This window comes from Heliangelus exortis, chromosome 1, assembly GCF_036169615.1.
Source record: "Heliangelus exortis chromosome 1, bHelExo1.hap1, whole genome shotgun sequence".
NCBI classification, from domain to species: domain Eukaryota; kingdom Metazoa; phylum Chordata; class Aves; order Apodiformes; family Trochilidae; genus Heliangelus; species Heliangelus exortis.
Window position 1 is genome coordinate 150807607 of NC_092422.1, and position 18857 is coordinate 150826463.

The following is an 18857-nucleotide window of genomic DNA, read 5'->3' on the forward strand; positions in this document are numbered from 1 at the left end:
ACTATCAAGATTTAGTAAAACAAGGGTGAAATTTTATCAAATTTTCTCCATAGGAGACAAAATGGGAGAATTTTCCAGGATGCTATCATAACGCTTGGTGGCTTTTCCAGGCTTCAAAAGTTTTTCTTCAGGAAGACTTCCTCTGAATTCATTGGTGTACTCCAGGTTCAGGTTGTCGTACCTGAGAGGGAGGGAAAATACTAAAATAATCATCCTTTCTGGGATTACCTTCACCCATTATTTATTAGGTGATATTTTGCAAGTTACAGTGCCTTCTGAGTCCTGGACTCCTAAGCATCCAAAAAACAACCAACAAACAAACAAACCCCAAAAACCCAAACAAACACACAAAAAAAAAACCAAACAAAAAACCCAGAATAATGATACAAGTTTGCCTAGAAACTTCAGGCTAAAAAGTGCTATGTGGGATGCAGGTGTTAATAGCAGTTGTACTGTGTCATCCTAACAAATTTAAAACAAAAACATGCTTTTTTCCTAAGAGTAGATTTTTGCTGATTCAGAGATTTCCCTGATTTTCCTCCCCCCTTAAACCGAGTGTTTATCTTAATAGTTTTCACCCCTTTCTCTCCCTTTTGTGAAAATTCTTATTCAGCACAAAATGAAATAATTATAGTTGACCTCAAAAAACATATGTAGGTTTTGGTCGTCTTACTGAAATTTGAGGTACCTTGATTTGGAAGTGAAATACTAATTTGAAATGAACTTTTTGAAAACTACATTTTTTGTTTTCCATTATAAAAAACAGTAATTTTCTCAGGACTTCTGAAAGTCCACTGCCGTTGCTAATTTTCTATTATTAATTATCAAATCACTACTTTATCAAGGTTTCTGAAGGATTTCCACAGAATTGCATAGAATCTCCCTGTTCTTGGCTACAAGTACTACTTACAAGACTGACAACAGAAAGTTAACTGTGATTAAGCATTCCTAAATACAGGAAGCAGGCCAACTTGCACGTCACCTTGGATGTAAAAAAGGATTGCAGTTGTGAGTTCTTTGCATTTTATGGGGAATATACAGGTATTAAAGCCAGGCTCCATAAGTGGCAGAAAATTTCTTCCCAGGTGGGGGCTATTGGAGCAATTTAATTGTCTTCCTCAGAAAGTTGCTTTTATCTCATTGCTCAGGTAGAGTATCAGAAAACGTTTCAGGGTTATTCTAGTGAAATAATCAGTATACAGCAATAATCAGTAGTGGTCTGCTGCAAGCCCTTGGCCTACTGTCCTGTGCTAAGATGGAAGTTTGTTGAGACAACAATTTTTATGCATTGGTACAAACCCAAGTGCAGTAGAGATCAGGTCCATGACTGAGATACCTTGGTGCTATGATCTGAACTCCATGCCAACATATGGCCTTCTGTAATGGACAGATGCTCTTCTTTCTTCAAGTCATTTTTATATTAATAAGCCTCCCCAAATATTTAAGACTAACTTTATCAGCTTTTTTTTTTTTTTTGTTCTTAAACTTACCACATGCTTTTTACAGTAAAATCTCTCTCCTCAAAGCAGATGGAAAGATGGAAAATACTGGTCTGAACCCAGAATGAGAACATACTACCTATCATAACCAATCTTTATTACAAACTAGATTACAAGTTTTGAAATAATTTCTACCCATATTTACAAATGAAACATCAAATTTTCATTTTCTGGCACATACCTGTGTGCAATGGTCCAGAACCCCAGGGTGTTCACCATCATTAAGGAAGCCAAGAAGAAGAAGAATCTCTCCAATTTTCCTTCATGCAGCAAGTGTGGAAACCAGCTGCCTGGCAAAGCAGACATTTGAAGCAGAATTAGTTTACCTGGCAGGACAAAACAGCTCATCATGAAAGACATGAAGATAACTTTATGTTAGACACAATCACAGCAGGGGTTTTGAACCACCACCTCCAGGTAGCCATCTGTACAGATTTCAGACTCATGGCATCTATGTATTTTTTTTTTTAATCTTTAATTGTTTGCAGAAAGGCAATAGAGATCTAGAGGTGCTAAAGAACTTTCCTAACTAATCTGAAGTGTACTGGAAAACCTAACTCTGCACAGCTATTATGGCAATGTTGGGGCCAACTTGCCTCTATGTTATTCTGTATGAATAGCAAAAGGTAAAAATTTTAGGAAGAGCTACAATTAAGATGGTCTCTAGAAATCCTTATTCACATATCTCATCCATTTAATAGGCCTTTCTTCAAAAAGAAAATAAAAGAAGCAAGCAGCATAAAAAGCCTTTGTTCAGTGCCTTCAGTGGTGCTCCATGACCAAGATGTTACCTGATGTTATACTTTACATTTTTTATAGCTGTCTTCAGCCATGACTCTGCAACATATCCTTGTCTTGCACACGGTGTTTATTTGGATAAATCAGATCTTCTCCTACCAAGGCTTTTGGCAATAATGTCTGTGACATTTTGGCAGCTTACAGTCCATTCAGCAGAGGACAGTACCACCTCTATACACCCAGAATCTTCCCTGCCTGGATACTGGCATGTTTTAGCTTGCAACTTCATTGTTTTCAATATTGTCCATTGCAATCAGTGTGCAAACAAACTCACTTGGTAAATTACTGTGAAGATCAAGATACTTAAAGCCAGCTCCAGCCTGTCTGCATTTGGAGGCAATAAGTACCTGAAGTACTGTAATCCACTACAGCAGACACATAAAACCAAGGTGAAAAACAAGTTAGGATACAGAATATCTACGGTGTTGTAATGACCTTTTACATTTTTTGGGGAATACAGGACATTTATTGCCTCTGAAGAAGAGAGACTGTCTTGATTAATACACAGTGAAATGTAATAGGAACAGACACAGAGCATTTAACAGCTGGTGCTGAGAATGTGATGCCCACGCTGCACAGGGGTTCACATCAGACCAGTTCCCACTAACAGCTGGAACACAAGGCACAGAAAATTTTTTGGTCTAGTCCCATCCTAAAGGAATGCAGTTATTTTGTGCTGCAAGATCATTCTGTGATGCAAATCAGAGATGGTGAGGAGATTCAGATCAAAGCACTCTCCTGCTCTGAACTAAAACAACATCACCAAGGTGCCCAAGGTCATTTTTCTTTGCTCCCTCAAAGTGTGGCATCAAGTCCAAACCTTTTGAATAAGAGTGGCTGTTCACCATGTGAGTGACCTAAGAAGAAGAGGAGGAAATCCAGCTGTCTGCCAGAGCTGTGCTGTACAAATCCAACAACCTTATCAGATCTTTTGTCCACTAATGCCATCTTTAGCCATCTAATGACATTTTTAACCTTTCAAAATTTTCTAATTAGAGAGAAAGAGTAGTTTCACAGCCCAGGAAAGCCAGAAGTCAGATGATTACACCCCCCCCCCATATATATATATATTTACATATATATATTTACATATATATATATATTTTTAAATATATATTTACATTTTTCTCTTTCCTCCACATCTTAGAGTCATAAATAAAACTGCCACCAGTGCAGCAGTTTTCCCTAACTCCTCCACAGTTTGCTCCATGCCACGTTACCTCTCTGCCTGTCATGGAGAATCCCCACCACCTCACCTCTGCCTGCATGGCTCCTTTTGTAGCCTTACCTCAGAGTGAGCTTTAAAACGCATCATTTAACATTGTCAGTTGACTGAGCTCCTAGGTGCTATAACTTCCTTTTTAGTAGCTTATAAACTTTTACTGTCATCATTCACAATCAGGTAGTTTTTCATTTCACATCCCCCCGTGGCCAATAGAAGCCACGGAGAGAGCGCGTGGATCTGATGAAAGAGAAAGCTCGCATGGGGCTTGGCACTGCAGCTTGTCAAAGCAGGGTTCACACTGTCTGTGAGGTTATTTACATCACCCAGGCTAACTATATGAGCAGCAGGAGCTTCCTAATGGAACAGCATTTACAATGGAAACTGAACAGAAAATATGTACTTAAAAATAGAACTGAGTGATTAAAGAAAAAAAAGTGGGGAAAAAAAAAAAAAAGAGGAATTTAGCGGCTTCGAAGAGAAGAGAGTAAAATGTCTTTGAAAGACAGTCTTTGAAACAGGCTTAATGCTAGAAAAGACACCATATTGAAGCATTCAAAGTGGGAATGGTTGGTTTTATCAAGGGTGGGAGGGTAGCCCACCAAGCAGGTCTGGGTTCTGTCCCCACTTCACCAATTGGTCTCCTCCACAGCCAGGGTTAAAGATCATTGCTCTGTCTCTTCTCTGTTTCTTTTAGTAATTATCAGTGTTTAAACAGTGAGGCCAGGAACAAAGCCTTTGGAAAATGTTGTATTACAAATGAGTGACAGCATAGGAAAGTCCAAAACTAGATGGGACACAGCAAGACTCTAGCTCCCATAGCTTGCACTCTCTATCTAGTTTACAGATCCATCCAAAAGAAGTGGTAGGAACACAGCTTTCTTTCCCTTTCATTGAGGGGCAGTAAGGGTTGTCAGGTATGCCTTCCTCTACAGAGAATCATAGAATCATTTTAGTCAGAAAATACCTTTAAAATCACCACGTCCAACTCCTAACCTAACACTACCAAGTCCACCACTAAACTATGTCCCTTAACACCACATTTACACAGCTTTTAAATAATTCCAGGGATGGTTACTCCACCACTTCTCTGAGCAGCCTTTTCCAATGTTTGCCAACCCTTTCAGTAAAGAAATTTTTCCTAATATCCAATCTGAACCTCCCCTGGTGCAACTTGAAGCCACTTTCAGCCTATAGATTGTTTCTTGGGAGGAGGCCAGTACCCACCTAGCTACAGCCTTCTTTCAAGTAACCTTAGAGAGCAATGAGGTCTCTACAGGTGTGGCAGCATTCCTAGAGGTATCCAATTGCTATTCTACTGCCAATAGAATTTTTTGACAATTGATACAGCAAAGATTAATGTAATCATATTTTCAGACAATGATATTTATCTTACTTTTATTTTTTCCCTTTTTTATGTTAGGTGGAAATTTGTTGTCCATGAAATAGTGGAAAAACCTGGGCTACATTTACTTGTACTTATTGCACAGAAAATCCTCTGCTGTCAGGAAACCTTAGGAGGACAGCTGTAGGTGTTAAAACAACAGCTGTGTGATTCAGGGAGCAAACTTCCCTTTAGGTGTTTTCACCCTTTACACCACTTACACCTTACACCTTTCACAAGCCATCTGCAGACCCTCCCCCAGCTGACTGGTCTTGGGGTTCATATTTTAAAGATTTTTTTTATCTTAGCCATGAACATCAGGAACTCATTTGGCCAGTTTGTTTGATTTTGCTGGATTAAGATGCCCTGGGCACTATTGTGTTTGAAGAGTCCAGCATTTTCTCATCCTGGAATCAGCATGTAATGTGCTAACAAAATACTTTCCCTCAAAAGACACTACCCTTGGGTTCTGTGAATCCTTTACTTTCCATGGAGATTGCCAACAGAAGTGCCAATTACAAGGTTGGTTTGTCACATAGATAATTGCTCACTGGGAATTAACTTTCTACAACAAGCTCCCGATTTCCATTTTTATTCCAACAATGGAAATACTTTCTAGTGTGAATCACCACAGAGAATCAGAAGTTTCCTTTAGCTCTGTATAATTCAAAAGACATTTTTCTTATTGGTTAGAGGTGAATCAGTTATGGTTTTCATGGCAAATTTAGAGCAAATTAAAGGATTAAGTTTAGGCCTCTAGAGTTGGGTCCTCAAGCCTGCTGTACCATATTTCATTGACATAAAGTGCCTGGTAAACTTTCACTGATATTTTGAAGTCCTATCAATTTTGCCTCAAAAATGCTCAGGTAGTACAAGATTATAATAAAAGAAGATACAAAAGAGGCAGAAAAGCAGGTGAAGCAGGGATTATGCCATAGACAAAACCACTTGCCTGCACTGCTTCTGATGGACAACAGACGGCAGCAAACTGCTGGTATCTATCTGCTCCTATGATGGCATCTTTGGAGCTCTCAGGAAACTAATAACAAAGGGCAAAGTTGTGTAGGAAGGGATTCAGTTGGTTTACTGAATAACATCATCATATCTCAGTACTGTGAAAAGCCATTCATGTGCCAGAAGTTAGTCTATTCTGCATGGTTCCTGTATTTTTACGGCTTTCCTACAACTATCCTTGTCTATGATAATAGAAAAATAACTCATTTTAAAAAAAGGGTTGTATTGCCTTCCATATTTTCATCATTAGTGGGTGCACATTTAGCGATTAATCATATCCAAATTCAAGTCTCAGTCTGCCTCTAATCCTTATTAGCTAAATAGGCATCAGTGGACACCACCATCTGGACTGCAAGAAATATCCTTTAGCTTTATCATCTTTGATATTTAGAATCATACAAGGCTCCAAACTGGAAAGAGAAATAAAAATAAACCCACACAAAATCCTGGTTCTCTAAATACAAGCAGAAAAACTGTGTCTAGGGCAGTTTCCTTCCCATGACCTTTTTTTTTTTTTTTCTTTTTCTTTCCTTTCTTACATATTTATGTTAATATTTTTGGGGAAATGTATTCTGAAATGATTGGCATAGAAGGACAGGTTTGTCTTGCATCTCCTTCCGTTAACATGTTAGGAGAGGTAAGAGATCCAAAAGAAAGCAGTTTCCCAGCTTGTACTGAAAATATCACTGTCACCCATCATCTGTTTGCACTCGTCAGATTTTTAAAAAGTCCTATTTTATCATATTCACACCATCCTCCATAGATGCATTAAAAACGATTAATGTAGCTTTGACTGTGACTGATACCTGATAAAGTTTGCCAATGAAAAACCCAAAGAAAATTCTAAACTACTGACATGAAATAGGATATAAAAATGTTTAAATTTTGTCAACACCTTTTGTGCTTCAGCACTTCAAAATACCTATTTCACTGTATCTTGAATTACTTCATGGCAAATGTGGTCTCATTGCTCAAAGATGGGAGAACCAGAAATAGTCTTGACTCAAGATTTAGTGAAACAAGAATCATGGGACAAGACAAAAGCACACATAGCCCAAGAGTGGCTAACACCAAGCCTTCTTAAATTATACAAAACCATTGCATAAACACTTATCTTCTTTCAGCAAAAGAACGAACTTTGGTCTTGCAAAATAAATAAATTAGTTTAGGTTGTGGTTTTGGTGGGTTTTTTTTTGTGTGTGTGTTTGGTTGGTTTGGGGGGCTTTGGGGGGTTTTTTTTTGTCCTTCAGTTTATATTACCTTCAGTTCCATAGACTGTTGAGACATACAGAATGCTTTATAAGCTCTTTAAACAGAGCTGGAAAAAATACCAAATGTGAGCAATGAGAGCTTAATTTACATCATTTGAATATTATTTGACCTAAGTTAGTCACAATTTTATTCTCTGAAACACTGTCATCTTTCAAAGGCTTAACAGATAACCATTAAGTTTTATAAATTAAACAAATATGTTGCTGTTATTAAGCTTTTCATCACAAGCACCAAAGAACACTGTAAGAAGCACAGTGGAAGAGTTCAGAAGAATTAGAGATGGAACAGGGGAATTTTGTACCAAACTATTTTACACCATTTCCTATCAAACTCAGAGAAAACCAAAAGCAAGCTCAGATACCTCTTTAGTTTTGTTACAGTCTATACACAGTTCCAGAAGCTTAACCCCAAGCTTACTTTCATTTATGAGCCTAGCTGGAATGAGTAGAGGAATACTCTAAATTTTCAATCTGAAGTGTTATAACACAAGATGCAGGACTATCTCTCTTATTTACAAGCTGTGAGTCGCAAGAATTGTGGTAACTTGGAATAATTAATCTTATTCAAGCAGTGAACACTGGGAGATACCCAGCAAGATTCCACATATTTTTAGAAATAAAATGTGAGAGCCCAATAATATGTTGTTTACATACTAATAGGGAAAGTAATCTCCAACATTTCTAACTAGAGCAACAAAGCAAATATTAACCATTTTTCACACTATTTTCTCTACAGCTTTTCAAGTTTTGCAGATTTCCTCTCTTAAAGGGATTATTCAGTCCCATTGCAGCACCTTAGGCTGCACAGACACTGTTACTGAATGCTTGGGAAATTTTGTGTGACCCTCACTCTGGACATCAGTGTAGCAAATTCTTTATACAGAAATAGCAGATCTAGCAAGTGTAAGTAGAGGCAAAAGTTAGATTTTTAACCTTTACTGTTTTCTCAAAGGTCTTGAGCAAAAATGGTTAGAATTTGGCAGCTGCAGTCTGTGGAGAATTTGGAGGCCTTTTGGTCCCAGCTGGGAAATTTGAAGGCTGTGATGAAACTATTTCTGGCAAGAAATAAATGATTTCTTTTTGAACCAATTAAGTGTCTTCATATAAACTTATATTAAAAAAAACATACTAAAAATCTATCAAATTGCAAGACAAGTGAAAAAATGTATTTCCTCTATTGCTTTGTCTAATAGTATCCTGTAAAGGAATAAATTGCATGTATATAGTAGCACAACAGAGTAAAAATATTTTGATGATGGCATTGTGATTAATTAATTGATAAATGATTACACCCAAAGTCAAATCGTAGTCAAATATGTCAGTTTTACTAAAACAAAATATTTCAACCTTATAAAATTACGAAGTTAATATAAAAAGGTCACCAATACTATATTTCTTGAAGTCTTAGTTTCACTAAACCCAAGGGGAAAAAAAAAAAATATGTTCCAATTAGGGAAATCAGGAAGCTCTGCATTCCACCCTGTGTGCCTTGATACCAAATAATTCTTTGCTTGATTCCTTGGGTAAACTTTTTTTTTTTTTAAGCTTATCTCTAGGTGATGCTTTTATACCTAGTAATAGCACTCTGAGCTGTGAAATTAAAAACAGTTCTGCATGCCAAAGAACCATTTGTTTGGTTAGCTCTTGCAAGCAGAAATTAACATTTCCTGTCATACATTAAAAAACCAAAACAAAGCAAAAAACCAAAACACCACCACCAAAAAAAAAAAACCAAAACCCAAAACTCCAACTCAAACTAAACCAACCCAAAAACAACCAACCGACATCCCCTCGGATTTATGTTACACGGTTCTGTAGGCACAAAAGAGAGGATCCCAGAACCTAACCATAAGCAGTGACAAAATCTAATTGCAACAGTGGCATTAGGGCTAGAAGTTGTCCTCTCTAGGAGAAAAGTTTTCTGTGGCAGCCACAACGAAGCTTATCAGTGGGTAATCAGTGCATTAGAAGTTCTGCTGCAGGAAGGGGAGCTATTTCAGATACATGAACAAAGAGATAGCTGTCCTTCAGTTGAAGAACTCAAGTGCTTTACTTTTTAAATTTGCTTATGAAACAAGTCTTTTCTGTATTGAACAAAGATTCATCAGCAGAAGGAAAAAGACTTTAATAAACACTTGGCCTATCTTGAAAGTCAGCAACTCAGAAAAATCCCCAGCTCACGGCTAACACTAAATACTCCTCAATGGGCTGAACCCAAAATAACTCCTTTTGAAACAGTAAGCTCTTTGGGAATGGCAGTATTCAGCTGGAAAAGAGTAAAACCACAGTGAGACCATATTGTCACAGAATCTTCCAGTGGCTGGGCAAGGAGAAGGTCTGAAGAAGGCAAGGCAAAAGTAGTGGGTCTAGGGGAAAAAAATTCTATAAAAAGCTTCGAAACACTCGACCCAGCCTCCTTTCCCCTACAACACTGTGGAAAGGAAGGAAAGGTGTGTTTTTCATTCTTTGAAGCACTGATCTTGCTCTCATGGCCAGAGGCTCCCATATCCGTGTGGCTAACATGAATATACTTCATGAACATAAAAAGGTGCTTCCTAGTCAATTTATTTTCTTGTCTTTCAGAACAGAAGTATAGAGATTGGAGGTGAGGGCTTCCTGCACGATGCCTTCCTCTAATTACTCCACCTATCAAAACTAAGATGACTCATTAAAATTGGATGAATACAGCTGGAAGGCTATTTCCTATCTTAATTCCATCTTAATTGTAAGAGCAAATCAATAAAACTTTGGCATCCCCTTTAATTCTGCTACCTAATTCTCCAAATCAATAATATTAGAAAACTGCTCAGGAACACCAGTCATGAGCATATTCTTACCTTGACTGCCTGCGTGGGCTGTCTGCACAAAGAAAGCTCCCATAAAGCATCCAGCTCCATTAAAGAGAGTTAAAAAATGCATGGAAATCCCTCTAACTCTTTCTGGCACAAGCCGGAACGAAAGTAGGGAACCTTAGAAAGGAAGCAGATACAGTTACAGGTTATTTAAAAAAAAAAAAAAAGAAGTAAATTATAAAAGATTGGTAAGAGAGTAAAAAAAAAATACAAAGTACCTGTAATAGAAAGACTTTTTGTATTTTAGCCAGGGAATGTACTTGCAGGGCAAGTACATGTGTGTATGTACCCTATTTACAAAGGATTATCTAAACTGTTTAAATGAACCTCCATAACAAACCATCTCATACAAAACTATTGATGTTTCATAAGCATTTCTTTTCACTCAGAGAGTTGCTTTGACCTTTTAAAACCTCAGGCATAGCAAGACAAGAGAAACACCACCACAGTCATCAAGTGTGAAGACAGCAGATGTGTTACTCAATTGCAGGACAGCAGGACCTCCTCTGCCAGAGCCAACACAGCATAGCCACTAGTAAATAAATCCAAAATCCAGAGCTCTGCCTTCAGCTTGACAGTTACCTTGTTTTAATTAAAGGCTAGATATCATTCTGCTTCCCCAGAGAGCAACCCACAGAGGCAATGGCTACTTAAAAAGACATTATTCTTCTCTTTCTTGCCAGAAGACTAAACCAGAAGCAGCAAAAGCTTTGGTGTCAAGGAAAAGCTATAAGCACGCAGTTGTAGTATACATGACTAAACAATCCCACCAGCTGTAATTTGGCTAAACTAAGTTATAGTAACAGGAAGTCTTCATGATAGGTGTTCTTTTTGAATAACTTTCCCCGATTACCAGAACATCTTGTTCCCTATTTTCACACTCCAAGACCTCATCCACATTTTTTCACAGTGTCTCCCAACCTGCTTTATTAGTTGAATGACCTCCAGCTTGAGAGACTTGTCAGCAGAGGATCCTATTTGGATGCTGAGTTGCCTGAAGCATCTCTGAATACAAATGAAACTGCAATCACCATCTTCCATCCTTTTTAATTTAGATGCAGAAATAAGGGCTTTGGAAACACATTAAAGAGAAGGGCAAAAAAAAAATACCATGGGCAGTGTTTTTTTCCTCATTCACAACAGGAACCAAAAGCCTGAGGACAAGAGAACGTAGGTGAGCCCAGGATACCATCTGTAGATGCAACAGTACAGCCTGAAACAGTGTACAGTCAGCATCCTGGCTAATTTGAATCACTGAGCCCAAGAAGTTTTTGGTTATTCTTCTCTGCAAAAAAGCAGGGGTGCAAAACATGCATCCTGGCCAAATTCAGCTTGTGTAATTGCATCCTACTTACCCATATTACCCCTGTTGTTTCAACTGTTTATTCCATCCCTTGCCTCTCCCACGATGCAGTAGTTTGCTGCTGCAAATGACTCAACAGCTGCTGCATTTCTCCCTGGAGACTCACATCCCATCCGTGGGTGAAATGATGCCCAATAGATCCTTTCACTAGCAGAGCTGTTTGTTATAAGCCTTCCCATTTCTAAGTGGTTTGAGAAATGGTGATAGGCAGATGATATTGTTTCAGCACCGTAGCAAACGCTGCAAATCTGTAGGGCAAAGCAGCTACAGTGCACCCAGACCACTTGGACACTGGCAGTGTAACACAGCTGCTGTGGCTAGAAAGCTGGCATCCCATCACCAGCAATCACACACTCTGTGTGAGGGGAAATGCTTGATAATGTCATATTGGATGGAATTATTTTGGTGCTTATTTTTGTTTTGTTTTGTGTTTTGTGGCAGTGCTTTTTTTCCTTGTACGTTTGCGGTGGGTTTATTTGTTTTTTGTTTGGCTTTTTTGTTTTGTTTTGTTGAGTGTTTGGTTCCCCCCCCCTCTTTTCTCTTTTCAAATAATTGGGTTTTAAAAGAGTAGTTTCTTACTTTAAACCAGGTTGTAAATTCAAGACATTGGACACCTGTGAGATCTTACATGCTAGCATTGTGGAAGAAAGCAATTATTTTATGATTATTTTATTTTGGTTTTAGAGACTACCCTACTTCTAGGGAAACATTTTTCTAAGAGATGCTCATGCCACCATTCTAAATGCAGATGCTCAGGCAGATCATTCTAAAAACTTTCTATCAATAAGATAATGAAATATATTGTATAAACACAACTGTAAGTATCAGGGCTCAATTGTAGATGAAGAGTTCAGTATGCCAAACCTAGCTCCTCTAACCCTGTACTTCAGAAATAAGGTATCTTCTCTCTTCCCTCTGATTACAGGTGTGAACATTTCTGCCTTCAGCTTGGATCATGTACTTTCAGGTCAAGTAAATTAATATGATAATTGAATTTGACCTTCTGCATAACAAAGGCAGTAAAATGCCAGGAAAGGTGAAACAACTGTTAAAGTGTCTAGGCTGTCATCATCATCCACAGAGATTCACTGAATGGTTCCTGAACAGCAACTCAGTTAAAACGAGAGTAGAAACCTAGATTAGGTTTCTAGTTCAGTTTTCTAAATACAGATCCCTCATGCTGCCTAAAATGCATTAAGTGCACCTTAACAACCTATCTGATAAGGTGCAGGACCTATGGAGAAACGATGCTCCTCTCCAGCAGCAATTGGGTTGGAGGCCACATTGGTACCATTGGTACCTCCTTTCCCTATATGTGTATCTTAGGTACTGCATCTCAAATGCTGACAGACACCTGCATGTGGGCAAGGGAATGGAAAACTGATTCCCCACTGACTACAGGAGTAACCTGCTATTTTAGGTATATACTGTTAGTTTTGTAAATAAAAGTTTCAATTCCAGACTAAGTCTCATTTCCCTGGGTTCTTGAATAGTCCCTGTAACTGCAGCTCTTAGCAGGGTGCTTAATCTTTACTTAAACTGGGAAGACAGTTTTTCTTGCTAACAAATCCTAAAGAAAATCCTTTAGAAAGAATAAAAAAAACAAACAAAAACCAATACAAAAAAAAAGAGTGAAAAGAAAAAAAAAAAAAACCAAACCCCAAGATGGAGCTTTATTTTTCTAAAGGCTAATGTCAACTTTCAGTCATTGAACTTCTACTGTCTCCCACCTTGCTAGATTAAAGAGCCTTATTCTAGCAGCAATATTCTTCTTATGCTTTTGCATTAGAAGACTGCAAGCAAGCCACCTCCTAACCCTGTTTTTGTTACACTAAACAGAGAAGGTCACAGTTTTCAGTTACACTTAGCCTGTAACCTAGAAACCACATTACCTGCCTGGAAACCTGTCTCAGTTAAGTACTTTGGAACTATCAGATGAAGAGGCATTATGAAAGTGCTAAGTATAAAAAAGTAGGGAAAATTACCTTTTTAGTGACAGACCATGACCCACAGCTTTTAATAGTCCTAGAGTGTAAAAATGAAGTTGAGACTCTGAAGTTATTTCCTGGTCTTAAATTAAAATCTGAATATTTCTGGGGTTGTACTGGAACAATAGACACTCCAACTGTGGAACTAAATGCCTTCAGGGATCAGCTAGTGAATTACTTTACCTGTGTCTCTTTAACTGAATGTTGCTGAGATTTATAATTTTTTTTTTGTCATACTAACATTTTTTTTTGAACTCTGAAAGGTAAAACACTGGTAAGCACTCTGCATGTTCTTCAGAAGAAAGTAAGGCTCAGGAATGTCAGCGTAGATAAAGAAAAATGAGTTATGGAAGGGACAGAAGTTCAGACTCACAATCAAGAGTGTGTCTACATAATTTATGGATGGCAGACGTGAGCCAAGCTCTAGCTGGGCTCTGTTAAACAGGAGTGCTTATCTCAGCTCAGGCTCCATGCCACAAGTTAAGGCATGATGCTCTGTCCAGGCATGTTTGCATGACTCCTGACTGTAGCACAAATAAAAATCTTGTATCTGCCTACAATATTCCTCTGGTTAGCCTGTCAATTGAATCTTGTTACCCACCCACATATGCTGTGTGCCCGTGAAAAAACACAGAATAATTCTATCAGCTGGCTCCACAAATGGAAAAGGTTAAACTAAATTTCTTCACCTTGTTTGACTGTGACCTAAAAAGTACTCACAGACCGTAACCACAGCTCAGCTGTCATGTGCCTATTTGTTTTTTCCTCAAGAAAATCATTACAGAGGAGTTCAGGTCAGAAGGGACCTCAGGAGCTCATCTCATCCAGCCCCCACCTGAAGCAGTTTGAGCTTAAAGGCCATTCCCACGTCTGAGCCCACAGTCCCACTGCTCTGATCTCTCCCCTGCTGAATGGGGGATCATGCACCCCCAGGGACCTGATGGGGCTGTGTCACCTTCCAGTTAATCTGGAGCAATGTCATTGCTCACTGAGTTACAGCCAGCAAGATAAATTATGTTACTCTGAAGCAGGTAAGGCATAGATCTGCTCATTAAGCCCATGGAAGAAAGCCAGGGACAATAAAATCAGATGATAGCAATTATTTTTAGGAAGCTGATATCATTCTTGGCAGATCAGGAAACCCTTGCTTTTGCCTAGTATATTGTACTTACAAGAGGGTGTTACCAAGGCTTCAGCCACTCCAAGTAGGATGTACTGAGGAGCTAAGTGGAAGCAAGGCATGGAGGAGACCAGGAGAACTTCCTCAGAAAGTGTCTGCTCCACTTGAGGGAAATGCTTTCGGTGTATTTCAGAGAAGCCAGCAACCATCACGGAAAGTGCAGCAGAAAACTGACCTACAACTGATCAACAAGAGCACAGACAGTATTCACCAAGCCTGCAGTTATAACAGTACTGTGTATTTAAGCAAAGCTGAGTCCCAGGAGATTCAAAGGCAGCTCCCCTTCCCTCCCCCAACAGTGCATCATCTCTGGACGCATAAATGTAGAAAAAGAGTACTTGCTACATTATCAGCCTTACTCTAAATGCATGTCAAAAGGTCACCAGCTCAACATGGGAAGAAATGAGATGCAGAATAAAAACCTTTTCTGAAGAGCAAAGTCACAAAAAACTTTTTTTGGAAGATTGGATGGGGTAAGAGGAAAGAAAGAAAAGGTTGCAGCCCTTGCAGATATCAGAAGAAAACGCGTGGGAATGAGACTACAAAACGGGAGAAATTCTCCTACTTAGGTAGCAATAAAATTCAGAAATATTCACACACATAATATGCTTTATCCATTTGTCTTCTATACAAAAAGAAGTAATGTAGGCAGTTAGAGTACTGTATTTCTAAGGCTCCAGGCTATGATAGATGGGAGGGAAAGATCACCACTGCTTTACCTGGGTAAAGTTCCAGGTGAGAGGTTCAGGTTCGATATTAGGAAAAACTTCTTCACAGAAAGAATGGTGAGGCATTGGAACAGGCTGTCCAGGGAGGTGGTAGGGACACCATCCATACAGGTGTTCAGAAGACAGGTAGATGAAGAGGTACAGTGGATAGTTTAGTGGTTAGGGGTTTTAGCATGGATGGTTGGATTCAATGATCTTGGAGGTCTTTTCCAACACTGATGATTCTGTGATTCTATCCCACCTCAGGAGATGAAGCATTCCTATATCTTCCCCTCTCCCTCCACTATAGAGTTCTTTTAAACTACTTTTGAAATTTTGTTGGATAGTGCATTTGCTGGACTGTTTAACATTTTAGGATGAGTTGTATTACTAGAAGAGACAATATTTTGCTTTCTTGGTGCTTATACATAAGCCATAGGACTACAGTTACCTTCTGCCTTCTTCCATTGTCTTCAAGAACTATCACTGAGGCACAAGTACTGCATGAGCTCACAGGGCAGGAAAAAAAAGTATACATTTATCCTCATGATACAAGAAAAGGCATCTAATAAACCCAGCTGTGTTTTAAATACCACAGATTTCACCACACATTGTACAGAGGAAACTGTTTAAGTGTACTGTAATATATTTGCTGATATTGACAGTGTGAAATGGTTGTAGCCTCGGAAAAAAACAAAGAATGCAATGTTTTCAAGTCAGTCTCCTGAACTTGAAACATATTTATTTCTATTGGTTTGAGATCTCCTTAATTCTGACAAAGTTTGGGATCCCTCAGCATTTCTAAGCTATAACATAGGCACAGGTGTGAGAATTTGGTTTCTTTTGACAGCTTTGGGGCTCAAATAACTGGACTATGTTTTTCCACTCCTCTTACAAAGCCTCATCTCACTTAGGACTGGAAATTGTTACATTTACTATTGGAGGTTGTACTGAGATGGGTATTGATCTCTTCTTCCAAATAACAAGGGATAGGACAAGAAGAAACGGCCTCAGATTGCCCCAGGGGAGGTCTAGACTGGATATTAGGAAAAATAGCTCCACCAAAAAGATTGCTAAGCATTGCAACAGACTGCCCAGGGAAGTGGTTGAATCATTATCCCTAGAGGTATTTAAGAGATGTGTAGATGTGGTGTTTATAGACATGGTCTAGTGGTGGAATTGGCAGTGTTCTAGACTAACAGTTGGACTTGATCTCAAAGGTCTTTTCCAACCAACCAGAATGATTCTGATTCAATATTATAACAAATTTTGTCTCTTTGAATGACAGGACAAAAGAAAAAAAACTCAAATAGCTAGCTAGTTTTAGCCTTGTTATGTAAAAACATAACATGAGTGCATCCATCTTTCTCCTCACAGCAGCAGACTCTCACACCCTTCCACCAGCACAGTTTTCCTCCATTTTCACAACTTCAAATATCCTCCCTACCCCTTCTAACTTGAGGCCTGGAAGCTGTTAAGGACTCTCTAGGTGCTCAATAAAACATCAGTGAGTTATTGCTTGAAAATTGACAATGGGAAGGAATGCAGGAGCACTTTCTAGCAAATGCTAGAAAAAGTAACCTCTGAATGCCAAACAATTGTAATATTCCTTTTAAGACATTATATGTGGCAGATCAGGAAATGGAGCCTTGAACACACAGTTTTCCTCCTGCTCCTTCTCCCTTTAGCCCTCTTTACGAGAAGCATTTTGGAATGACCATCTGGGATTTAGGTTTGCAGGATAATAGGCTGTCTTAGGAATATTTGAGGATGAATCTAGGACAAAGTTTTTTATATTATCTAAAGACTAGGGTTTTATTCGACCTTCGTGATTACCTGAACATATATCCTGAGAAAGAGAGGCCAAAAAGCTTTACTGAAATTAATAGAAAAATAGAGAAATTGCCATCACCAACTCACAGATCACCTAAAATAGCCATCAGACTCAATGCTTGCTTTTGTGTACTATAAGAGCAGCTACTCTTCCCTACATTATATCCAAGATTTAAGAGCTTTCAGTATAATCAGGCATTAAGAACATTGAAGTAATAACTTCAAAGGCTCAGGTACTTCACCTATGGCCTCTTGCCTGTAGCTGATGGACAGCTACTCAGCAGACAAATGCTTTCAGTTCTCAGCTAAATCTTCTGCACTACTGACTATATATCAGGTAGCATAAAATAAAAAAATAAAAAAAAACAAAAAAAAACCTGAGACCGGAAAAACTAAATTTAGTGAATACTCACGTTTTTCACACAGGGGTCCAGATACTCAGTATATCTGGGACATAATCTAAGTTAAAAATTTTAATGTTTTTGGATCATACCTAACTTAACAAATGAAGCAAAAACTATAATGAAAGCAACAAAAATTACAGTTTTCATGTAGATCCTTATTAAAGAGCAATCAGATATTTCAGTTCAGCATCCTGTTCAGTCCATCCTTGAAGACTTTTATTCTTAACACACTGAAAACTTCCGGAAAATTTCTTCAATTCCTTCCTCTTAAAAGACTTGAATTAAAATATAGTTATAGACTGGCTTAACACCAACAGCCTATTTATGCTTTCAATTTTGTTCCTGGAAATAATTGTGAACCTAATTAACTGTTGGCAAAAATACTGGCACTTAGAGGTCTACCATATTGGAAGGTTCAGTCGTATCCTTGGACATCCGAAGCCATAGCCTGTACTCACAGGTATTTTTATGCTTCAGGTAATTTATCACCCCTAACAGGAGGCTATTTTAATAAATGAAGCTATTAAGAATAACCACGGCATAGATTCTACTGCTGCTCAACACAACAGAATAGAACATTAATACTAACTTGAAGTTTCTGTGGTTTTAAGGACAATTATTATCTGAATGTGCTTTTTGTGTTTTAATGCAGATGTTATTTTAAAAACAAGGATAATTGCAGCCTGCTGTGTTATATGCATCTGGTTTGTATAAAACTTAATAACACTCTTAATTAGGCTAATTTAGTCAGATTAATACCTCTGCGTGTGTCAGTACTCAGTGTGCTGCTTGCCATGGGGCACTGAATTAATAGTAGCACACTGAGAAAATAGTCGTTTATAAATATTTTTGTCTGAGGTTTGTAATGTAGGCTGGAGGATTAAAAACGTAGGAAATTTAATGATAGTATCTACAAAAGGGAATAGTTTTAAGTGAATACAGAATGGAAGCTGATTTTCTGGTGGTACTCAATGTACCCTATATCAGAAGAGAGTTGAAGAGGATCCCTCCAGATCCTAGAATGTAAGAGGTTTGGGTATAGGGGGTAACTGAAAAAAAAAAAAATAAATAAAATGGAAGGAAGCCCAACCCCTAGTAAAACCATCACTACTTTTAGGCTAGGAGTTTCTCTGAAATGAAGGCCAAGCTGCAAGCCTGAGATTACAATGCTTGCTGTTGAAAATTTTGGGACTCAAAACAGAGAAAACTTGGTTGAACCACTTCTATGAGAAAGAGATCACCTCTGTAGAGGTGATAGTCATCTCTTTGACTTCACCTCTTTGCTTGACTTTAAGTCAGTGTGCATCAAAATCCTGAAGTGAAACATACTTTAATAAATAGA

General features: G+C 38.3%; 1 protein-coding gene across 1 annotated transcript in view; it reads right to left on the reverse strand.

Annotated features, from left to right (window-relative positions):
* Positions 1 to 18857, reverse strand: part of SLC15A5 (solute carrier family 15 member 5) — a 36067-nt gene continuing 17210 nt past the window's right edge. Inside the window, exons 6-9 of the mRNA XM_071739111.1 lie at positions 14564 to 14752; positions 10026 to 10157; positions 1681 to 1789; positions 1 to 181 (exon numbers count right to left, since the gene is read on the reverse strand). Coding sequence (XP_071595212.1) covers positions 37 to 181; positions 1681 to 1789; positions 10026 to 10157; positions 14564 to 14752 — 575 coding nt within the window. The 3' untranslated portion in view covers positions 1 to 36. The remainder of the gene's footprint in view (positions 182 to 1680; positions 1790 to 10025; positions 10158 to 14563; positions 14753 to 18857) is intronic.